Source organism: Rhinatrema bivittatum, chromosome 2, assembly GCF_901001135.1.
Source record: "Rhinatrema bivittatum chromosome 2, aRhiBiv1.1, whole genome shotgun sequence".
In the NCBI taxonomy this organism is placed as follows: Eukaryota; Metazoa; Chordata; class Amphibia; order Gymnophiona; family Rhinatrematidae; genus Rhinatrema; species Rhinatrema bivittatum.
In genome coordinates this window covers 378,518,169-378,529,025 of record NC_042616.1, presented here as the reverse complement: position 1 = coordinate 378,529,025, position 10,857 = coordinate 378,518,169, and the positions used below count along the sequence as shown (strand labels likewise).

General features: G+C 44.7%; 1 protein-coding gene across 1 annotated transcript in view; it reads right to left on the bottom strand.

Annotated features, from left to right (window-relative positions):
* Window positions 1–2,135: 2,135 nt before the first annotated feature.
* ELP2 (elongator acetyltransferase complex subunit 2) overlaps window positions 2,136–10,857 on the bottom strand; it is a 751,239-nt gene continuing 742,517 nt past the window's right edge. The window contains exon 23 of the mRNA XM_029589989.1: window positions 2,136–2,376. Coding sequence (XP_029445849.1) covers window positions 2,220–2,376 — 157 coding nt within the window. The 3' untranslated portion in view covers window positions 2,136–2,219. The remainder of the gene's footprint in view (window positions 2,377–10,857) is intronic.

The window sequence follows — 10,857 nt, the reverse complement described above, 5'->3', positions numbered from 1 at the left end:
ATGCATGGCCTCATCTTATGCACAAAGCCTCCAACGCCATGTCGGGTAAGAGTCCTAGCCTACCTATTGCTTGGTGGGTTAGGCCCACATGAGACCAACCTAACATATGGGATGGATGCCAGCAGTTTTGGAACTGAAAGTGACAAGGTGGGGGTTGAGGGTGGGAACTGCAAGGTGCTCTGCAATGTTCTTATGAACATTCGGTGAAGAGGCAGGGGGTAAGACAAAGGTTAGCCATATTATGCCACATTTTGTTTTTAGTATTGAATGTTTTTAGTATTGAATGTATTATTTGCAAGATGAAGGCAGGATATGAAATGAACTTTCTGGAAAAGACTAGTACTGCAAATTCACTGTGCAAACATTTTTAGAAATGCAGAAATATACCAAAGATTAGTACCTGCACACCATCTTAGTTCTAGGCTCATCTTATACATTGACAGTATGCATGTTAAAGATTAGGGATTTACATTAACCACATTTTTATTTTACAATTATACAAAAGTTTCAACCTCTTGGCCTAGAGGACGTGAATAAACAGGAGGCAGCAAAACACTGCACGGAGCGGCAGGAGCCACAGAGGCATTCACGGAGCGGGATGCCAGTGGCCAGTGGTTGGTGTTCCACCTTCACGGTGCGGAAGGATGGAGGGCTGCCATCTCCAAAAAAAAAAACAAAAACAGGGGTGGGTAAGAGTATGGGGCAGGGGTGTAGCCTACTTGTTGCAGCGGTTGCTACCCCTAATTGAGCTGGATGTTCACTTGGATGCAGATCCGGCGCTGCTCTCTACATTGGTGGTGGGGTGGAGGGGAATTAGGGCTGGAGGGTACTGGAATTAGGTACTGGAGGGTACTGGAAGAGAATTAGGTACTGGAGGGTACTGGAAGAGAAAAAAAGATAAAAAAAAAATAGAGTGCGTAGCTTGCTGGGCAGACTGGATGGGCAGTTCGGTCTTCTTCTGCCGTCATTTCTGTTTCTAAGTTTCCTAGATTTTGTATTACAATCTTAACAAGCATTATTAACTTAAGCTTAATGGAGACAGTGGGAGATATTAGTCAAAACAAGGAATTTTGGATATTGTATTTTGTACATACTAGCATAATTTTATATCATAAATACATTATTCTGACTTCAGTGCATGATCTAATGGAAAGAAGACACCACTCTCAAACAGGTAAAAAAAAAGAACTGCATACGTTTATATTGGTGCTCTTTTTCTAAAAACAATTGTGTGAGAAATCTATATGTTAAATGGGGAAAACTTATCTTTTTTCAATTTTGGGCTAGACCCTTAAAGGTGAATTTTAAAACCGGCACGTGCTCATCAGCCTGTGCCCAGGGTCGTAGCTATTTGATAACATTTACGTTCATATGCGCACATGTTATACAATAGCCTTTCCATGTGCACAAGTGCGCCAAATTTTAAAAAGCAGATGTGTGCCTGTGCTTGCAAAAGCCGCTTCTACTATGTAAGTGGGGAAATTTTAAAAGGGATGTGCGCCGACCCATTGCATGTTTTACCAATTCCTCCCCAGTTTGCCCAGTTAACAGCTATATCCTTCAAACCTTCCTGGTTTGATTGCCTGTACATCCCCCAGTTACCCCAGACCCTTCACACCCCACCGAAATGACTCATTAAAAAAAAAAAAAAAAATCTAACTTACACAACATCCATAGCAGAAGTAGTTACGTGGCAGGGCCCTTGGCATGTGTCAGAACACGTATTTATGTGCTAATTTCAAGTCTCAAAATGCTCATGTACTGCTCATGCCCCACCCAGACTATGCCCCTTTTTGAGAAGTTCTGAGATGTATGAGCAGCAGCATTTATACACATATCTGGGCGGCTTTTAAAATCTGCGCAACACGCGTGAGCCCAACATATTTGGACATCTCCTAATTTTGGCACACGACGGGCTTTTAAAATTCACCTTCAAAGTTTTAGGGGAAGACATTCAGTTTCTAGTTTTTATATAGATATACCTATCCTGAAAATGAAGTTGCTGTGGGTTGAATGATTCAAAAGATAAGGTACACACAGACAGACAAAGCTAAATACATAAGCAATTCTTTTTAATTTTTTTTTTTTTTAGAAAAAAGCAAGATGAATATATAAAACGACCATAAACAGTAAACTTTGGTTTTGGTACCAATGGTACCTTGTTTTATTTGTTTGTTTTTGCACCAAGATTGATAAGGTCCTTGAAAAACCCCAGTGATTTAAAGAGCATATCTGTTCACATTGAATATCTTTATACAGTAATCTGCCCCACAGCTCGCCAATTGCAACCACTTGCCAGGGTCTAAATCGTCTTGTCCAGCTCTACCCACACGACTTCTCCAGCCCAGTTGCTTAACAGCAAGCATATGACTCTGACTGCAACAGAAGAGATTGAAGATACATAAGAAAATAAGCTGTATTGCCACCATATTTTGAGACTCAAATACCATTATTCATCTAATTAGTGCACTTTAACTCAACCAACTGTGAAAAATGGGCTTGTGACAACTGACAGTTATTCAATATGCCTGAATGACTAGGGTTGTTAACAATAATGACATTTTATCCCCGCTTATGTCAATAATTTAAACTGCAAACACTTAATTCCAAGTTTCAACACATTAGCATCAGGTCACACATCTCAATTACTGTCTAATATTATTTCAAAGATGGAATAAGCAACACCAGTTCTTTAAGTCACTTCCTTGAGATTTTCTTATAGACACGGTACTTGCTAGGTGAGAATCCTAAATTAATTGAAAAGTTTAGAATAAATTGGTTATTTAAATGCTCACATGATATAAGAATTGGCAACAGATATTGTTGCACAGTATGTTCTGAGTACAATTGTTTCATTTTTGTTACATATCTAGGACAAAGCATTGTGAAGCCTGTGAAGGAAACAAACGTGAAGACCACACAGTTATCCAACAAGCCAATGTGATCAAAGAGCAGGGAGGCTGCCAATGATTGAGGCATCTCCTTCCAAAGCAAACTGATTTTTTTTCCATGTACAACCATATCCAACAAATTAACAAAAGTTTTGTAAGAATGGTTATATTTGTTTTCTGGATTTCTTAGATTATGTTAATTATAAGATTTCTAGGTTATGTAAATGTATGTTTATTGGTTCTGTTGTTACAAATGTAACATATATTATATTATTTGTATAATGCTAACAGGCTAAGATCAATCATGTGGTTGTAAATTGCTATTCCAAAGAGTTTATATGGTAGTAGAGATAATATTTTATCTTGGGAACTTTGGTTTTTGAGTTCCACAGCTGCAGATTGAAATGAAGTTCAACATCTAATTTCATTTTGATGGTAAAATAAGGGAATGAAGAAAAATATGAAGAAATCTAATTTTAAAGTACAATTCTCCATTCAACTCAGAATAAGAACATAAATGTAGAAAACAAAGGATCTTGGGACAAAGTATTTAAATAATCTTCCTCCCTTTTATCCTCTAATTCTTGTAAACCTCTCACCCAAAACATTAAATAAGACTATTTACAACAACTACAGAAGAATATTTCTATTATACATGTTTTCATATTTTAATATTTAAACATATGTATTTGTTTATTTATAGCAGCACCTCCATGATTTTATTTAGTTTCCTGACATAGGGGTACAATTTCTGTGACTTACATGGAGTTTTGTCTTGTGTAAAATCAGCATATACATGTGAAAGCAGCCTTTGTACAGGCCATGTGAGTTTTCAGAGTGTTGCAGGTACACGCATAATTCCACTGCCACATGAAAAATATGCATGGAAAAAGAGGGTACTGCCAGGGTGTTCTGAGGCAGGGCTGGAAAGTTCATGCACTTTCATGTATTTTATAAGCAGAGTAGGCTCGTACATAACCAAATGTGTATTGGAGAAATTACTTACCTGATAATTTTGTTTTCCTTTGTGTAGACAGATGGACTCAGGACCAGTGTATTGTGTTCTCCTGATAGCAGATGGAAGACGGAGTCAGATTTCAAAGCTATCGTCAGCCTACATATACCTGTGCAGGAAGCTTAGCTCTTCAGTATTCTCCTCGAAAAGCAATTGTGGATATATGTGTGCTTTAATAACTTAACTTGATTAACTAGGACTGGTTCAACTGATTTCCAAATTGGAGACCGCCAGTGCACTCAACCGGATAACGTCGACACCAGGAAACTATGAGTGTTTTGAACTAGAAGTAATAGCTGGCTTACCCGTGCTTGTCTTGTTCTCGGGGTTTTTTTCTATCCGAAGTTCCCGGATTCCGGGGCAGCCATGGGCAGGGTGCTGAGTCCATCTGCTACACTAAGGAAAACGAAATTATCAGGTAAGTAATTTCTCCATTTCCTAGCGTGTAGCCAGATGGACTCAGGACCAATGGGATGTACAAAAGCTACTCGCGAACAGGGCGGGAGGCTGCCCTTGGCCCACTTAGTACTGCTCTTGCAAAGGTTGTGTCCTCCTGGGCCTGGACATCCAAGAGGTAGAACTTGGAGGTGGGTATGGAGGATCACGTTGCCTCTCGACAGATCTCGGCGGGCAACAGCATCTTGGTTTCTGCCCAGGACACTGCCTGGGCCCTTGTTAAATGGGCCTTGATGTGCAGAGGTGGGGGCTCTTCCCTGCCCCTACGTAGGCCGCCTTGATTACTTCTTTGATCCAGCGGGCTATGGTTGCCCGCGAGGTCCACTTCCCGCTGTTTCTTTCCGCTGTGAAGGACGAATAGGTGGTCTGTCTTTCGCACAGATTTCGATCTCTCCAGGTATCGGATTAGGAGTCTGCAGACGTTTAGATAAGAACATGTCATACTGGGTCAGACCAAGGGTCCATCAAGCCCAGCATTCTGTTTCCAACAGTGGCCAATCCAGGCCATAAGAACCTGGCAAGTACCCAAAAACTAAGTCTATTCCATATTACCGTTGCTAGTAATAGCGGTGGTTATTATCTAAGTCAACTTAATTAATAGCAGGTAATGGACTTCTCCTCCAAGAACTTATCCAATCCTTTTTTAAATACAGCTATACTAACTGCACTAACCACATCTTCTGGCAACAAATTCCAGAGTTTAATTATGCATTGAGTGAAAAAGAACTTTCTCCGATTAGTTTTAAATGTGCCACATGCTAACTTCATGGAGTGCCCCCTAGTCTTTCTAATATCCGAAAGAGTAAAAAACCGATTCACATCTACCCATTCCAGACCTCTCATGATTTTAAACATCTCTATCTTATCCCCCCTCAGCCGTCTCTTCTCCAAGCTGAAAAGTCCTAACATCTTTAGTCTTTCCTCATAGGGGAGCTGTTCCATTCCCTTTATCATTTTGGTCGCCCTTCTCTTACCTTCTCCATCACAAGGCGTAAGTCTTCCGAGTCCTTATGTTCGTTTGGAGATGGCAGCAAGTTTGGTTTGGTTTAGATGAAATTGAGAAACCACCTTAGGTAGAAAGGAGGGGACAAGTGCGTAGCTGTATGGTTCCCGGTGTGAAGCTGAGGAACGGTTCCCGACAGATAGCGCTTGAAGCTCGGAGATACGACGGGCTGAACATATTGCCACTAGGAATGCAGTCCTCAAGGTCAGGAGCCTTAGTGACAGGCCGCATGTTGGTCTGAAGGAACTTCCCGCTAGGAAGTCTAGTACTAGATTGAGATTCCATAGGGGCACCAGCCACTTTAATGGTGGACGGATTTATTTGACCCCTCTCAGGAAGTGGGAAACATTTGGATGGGTTGATAAGCTGATGCTGTCCACTTTGGCTCTGAAGCAGGCAAGCGTGGCCACCTGCACCTTGAGGGAGTTGAGCGACAACCCCTTCAAGCCATCCTGCAGAAATTCCAGGATGATGGGAATTTTGACTGTCCATGGAAGGATCTCGTGATGCTCACACCAGGCTTCAAATATTCTCCATATTCGTATGTAAGCTAGAGATGTGGAGAACTTGCGTGCTCGGAGCAAGGTGTTAATCACTGCCTTAGAGTATCTGCTTTTCTTCAGGCGAGTCCTCTCAGGGACAAGATCGTAAGAGAGAATCGAGTCGGATCTTCGTGGAGGATTGGTCTTGTCGGAGAAGGTTCCTGTGTGGAGGTAGGAACAGAGGGTTCCCCGCAAGAAGACTTCGCATGTCTGCGTACCATGGCCTTCTTGGCCAGTCCGGGGTCACTAGAAGTACTAGTCCCCTGTGGTGTTCTATCTTGCGGATGATCCTGCCCAGTAGTTGCCATGGGGGAAAAGCGTACAGCAGGTCTTCCTGTGGCCAGGTCTGGACGAGGGCGTCAATTCCCCGGGATTGCGGTTCTCGTCTGCGGCTGAAGAACTTGGGAACTTGGGCGTTGGACTGCCAGTAGATCCATGGCTGGGGTTCCCCAGCGGTTTACTATCAACTGGAAGGCTGTGGTCGACAGCGTCCATTCTCTTGGGTCTAGACTCTCTCTGCTGAGGTAGTCCGCCGAGACGTTGTCTTTTCTCTCGATGTGTGAGGCTGAGATGCTTTGCAGGTTTGTTTCCACCCATGCCATGAGTGGGTCTATCTCCAGGGACACCTGTTGGCTTCTGGTTCCTCCCTGGAGGTTGATGTAGGTAACTGTAGTGGCGTTGTCCGACATGACTCTGACAGAGTCGTCCCGGAATCTGTGGCTGAATCGTAGACAGGCTAGTCTGACTACTCGGGCTTCCAACTGGTTTATGTTCCATCCCGCCTCTTCCTTGTCCCATTGTCCCTGGTCCATCAGTTCCTGACAGTGGGCTCCCCACTCTCGCAGGCTCGCATCCATGATAAACAAGATCCAGTTCAGTAAGGATAGTTTTACTCCCTTGCTCAGATGGTCTTCCTGTAGCCACCATTGGAGCAGGGTCCGAACCTCTGCTGGTAGCTGGAGGTGAATGGAGGAGTTCTGGGACGTCGGGTTCCATCGTGACAGTAGGGAACGTTGTAGTGGGTTTATGTGGGCCCTTGCCCATGGAATGACTTCCAGGGTTGATGACATGAGACAGAGGACTTGGAGGTAGTCCCATACCTTGGGGCGAACATAGTTCAACAGTTTTTGTAGCTGACCCATCAGTTTTTGTAGCTGACCCATCAGTTTCTTCTCCTTAGAGGGGGAAGGACAACTTTGTCTTGCTTGGTGTCGAACCGGACTCCCAGGTATCCAGAGATTGGGAGGGCTGCAGGCAGCTCTTGGCTGTGTTGACCACCCACCCGAGATTCTGCAGCAGACTCTTGACTCTGGTGGTCGCCTGGTGACTTTCCTCTGGAGATTTTGCCCTCATTAGCCAATTGTCCAGGTAAGGGTGAATGAGGATTCCTTCTTTCCTCAATATTGTCGCCACTACCACCATGATTTTGGTGAAGGTCCGAAGGGCGGTGGCTAGTCCGAAGGGTAGTGCCCGGAACTGGTAATGATAGAAACATATAGAAACATAGAAATAACAGCAGAAGAAGACCAATCGGTCCATCTAGTCTGCCCAGCAAGCTTCACACTTCTTTTTTCTCATACTTATCTGTTTCTCTTGGCTCTTAGTAACCCTATGTTCCAATTCCCTTTCACCCCCACCACTAATGCAGAGAGCAGTGATGGAGCTGCTTCCAAGTGAAATATTAAGTTTGATTAGTTGGGTAAGCGGCAGCCCTCTGCCATAAAGCAGAGGGCAATGCTGGATATGTGTGAAGTATTAGTTTTTCTTCTCCCCTGTTGTTGAAGCAGGGAGCTATGCTGTATATGCATTGAAAGTGTAGTATGCCTTGAAAGTCACATTAACTATCATCAAATATTGAAAAGCCTAATAATTGGTAATACCTATAAGCCCATGAACCCATCCCTGTTTTTTCTTCTTTTTTGTTTTTTTGTTTTTAATTGGGAGATGGCTGCCCTCCATCCTTCCGCTCCGTGAAGGTGGACACCTACCACTGGCCACTGGCATCCCGCTCCGTGAATGCCTCTGTGGCTCCTGCCGCTCCTTGCAGTGTTTTGCTACCTGGTCTTTATACGCGTCCTCTGGACCTGATGGATCCACAATGTTTATCCCACGCCCCTTTGAAGTGCTTCACAGTTTTGGACCTCACCACTTCCTCCAGAAGGGCATTCCAGGCATCCACCACTCTCTCCGTGAAGAAATACTTCCTGAGATTGGTTCTTAGTCTTCCTCCTTGGAGCCTCAGCTCGTGACCTCTGGTTCTGCTGATTTTTTTCTGACGGAAAAGGTTTGTCGTTGTCTTTGGATCGTTAAAGTTTTTCAAGTATCTGAAAGTTTGAATCATATCACCCCTGCTCCTCCTTTCCTCCAGGGTGTACATATTTAGATTCTTCAATCTCTCCTCGTATGTCAACCGATGAAGACCCTCCACCTTCCTGGTCGCCCTTCTCTGTACCGCTTCCATCTTGTCCTTGTCTCTTTGTAGATACGGTCTCCAGAATTGAACACAGCACTCCAGGTGAGGCCTCACCAAGGACCTGTACAAGGGGATAATCACTTCCCTTTACTTACTCGATATTCCTCTCTCTATGCATCCCAGCATTCTTCTGGCTTTTGCTATCGCCTTGTCGCATTGTTTTGCAGACTTCATATCATTAGACACTATCACCCCAAGGTCTCTCTCCTGCTCCGTGCACATCAGCCTTTCCCCCCCCATCAAATACAGTTCATTCGGATTTCCACTCCCCATATGCATGACTTAGAACTTCTTGGCATTGAATCTCAGCTGCCATATCTTCGACCACTCTTCCAGTTTCCTTAAATCCCGTCTCATTCTCTCCACTCCTTCTGGCGTGTCCACTCTGTTGCAGATCTTAGGGTCGTCCGCAAAAAGACAAACCTTACCTTCTATCCCGTCCGCAATGTCGCTCACAAAGATATTGAACAGGACCGGTCCCAACACCGATCCTTGCAGTACACCACTTAAAACCGCTCTCTCTTCAGAGAAAGTTCCATTTACCATCACGCATTGTCTTCTGTCCATCAACCAGTTTGCAATCCAGGTCACCACTTCGGCACTCACTCCTAAGCTTCTCGTTTTGTTCACCAGTCTCCTATGCGGAACCGTATCAAAAGCTTTGCTGAAATCCAAGTAGATGACATCGAGCGTTCTTCCTTGATCCAATTCCTTGGTTACCCAGTCGAAAAAGTCAATCAGATTTGTCTGACAGGATCTTCCCCTGGTGAATCCATGCTGCCTCTGGTCTATCAATTCTCCGGACTGTAGATAGTTCACTATTCTCTCTTTCAACAGTGACTCCATTACTTTTCCCACCACCGAAGTGAGGCTAACCGGTCTGTAGTTACCAGCCTCTTTGTTCCCACTCTTGTGAAGCGGGACCACCACCGCTCTTCTCCAATCACTCGGCACCACTCCCGTTTCTAGGGATCTATTGAACAGGTCACACAGCGGACCCGCCAGCACATCTCTGAGCTCCCTCAGAATCCTTGGATGAATCCCATCAACCCCCATGGCTTTGTCCACTTTCAGATTCTTTAGCTCTTCCCATACATTTTCTACTGTAAAATGATTTTCATCTATTCCACTTCCCTCCAGCTTCTTGTGTAGAAATGGTCCTTCTCCAGGGTCTTCTTTAGTGAACACAGAGCTGAAATATTCATTTAATATTTCTGCCATTTCTTCGTCTCTCTCCACACATTGATCATTTCCACCTTTCAATTTCACTATATCACTATGGACTTTTCTCTTTTCGCTGATATATCTGACTGTTGTTGTACAGTCTGATGGTCCAGTATCGCAAAGTGTAGGAAGCGCTGATGGTCGTGATGGACCGGGATGTGGAGATAGGCTTCGGAAAGATCCAGTGAAGTTAGGAATTCTCCCGGCTGTACTGCCCTTATGACTGAGCATAGGGTTTCCAAGTGGAAGTATGGTACCCTCAGGTAATGACTGACGGTCTTGAGGTCCAGGATGGGCCGGAACGTTCCTTCCTTCTTGGGAATGATAAAATAGATGGAATAGTGACCAGTATTTTGTTGGTGTGTGGGCACTGGGGTTATCGCCTTTAGGCTGAGTAGTTTTGTCAGTGTGGTTTCCACTGCCGTCCTCTTGGAGAATCGAGTGGCACGGTGTTCTCACAAATTTTTCTGGTGGGATGCTGTGGAAGTCCAGATAGTATCCCTCTCGAATGATGGTTAGAACCCACTTGTCCGACATTATTTCGACCCATCTTTGGTAGAAGAGGGTAAGTCTGCCCCCCCTATGACTTCTTCCTGTGGATGGGTCTGCTGATTCTCATTGTGGGGTGCGGCCAGAGCCTGTACCTGAGCCTGCTCCCCTCTTGTTGTGTCTGTTTCAAAAGGGCTGGGCCCTACCTGCGGGGCGAGGTGCTTGGTAGTACGTGTTGTTGTACAGTCTAAAGCACTGGGCTCCTCTGCCCTTGGTTCTTCGGGGGGAAGAGCACTGGTTTCTTTTGTTCCTGTCCTCCAGTAGACGAGGTACTGGAGGCTCGCCCCATTTGTTGGCTAAGTTCTCCAATTCGCTTCCAAACAAGAGGGATCCTTTAAAAGGCATTCTCATGAGGTTTGCTTTGGAGGTTGCGTCGGCTGACCAATTTCGGAGCCATAGTTGTCTTCTGGCTGCCACTATGGAGGAGACGCCCCTGGCTGAGGTACGTACTAGGTCTGAGGTCGCATCCGTGAAGAAGGATATCGCCGGTTCTAATGTTTCACCGGACGTGGTTGCGTCTCTGAAGAGAAGCAAGCAGGCACATGTTACTATGACGCAGCAGGAAGCGATTTGCAGGGTCATTGCTGCTACATCAAAGGACTGTTTAAGGATGGCTTCCTGACGTCTGTCCTGGGCATCCTTGAGTGCCGCTCCTCTTTCGACCGGGATGGTTGTACGCTTAGAGATTGCGCAGACCATGGTGT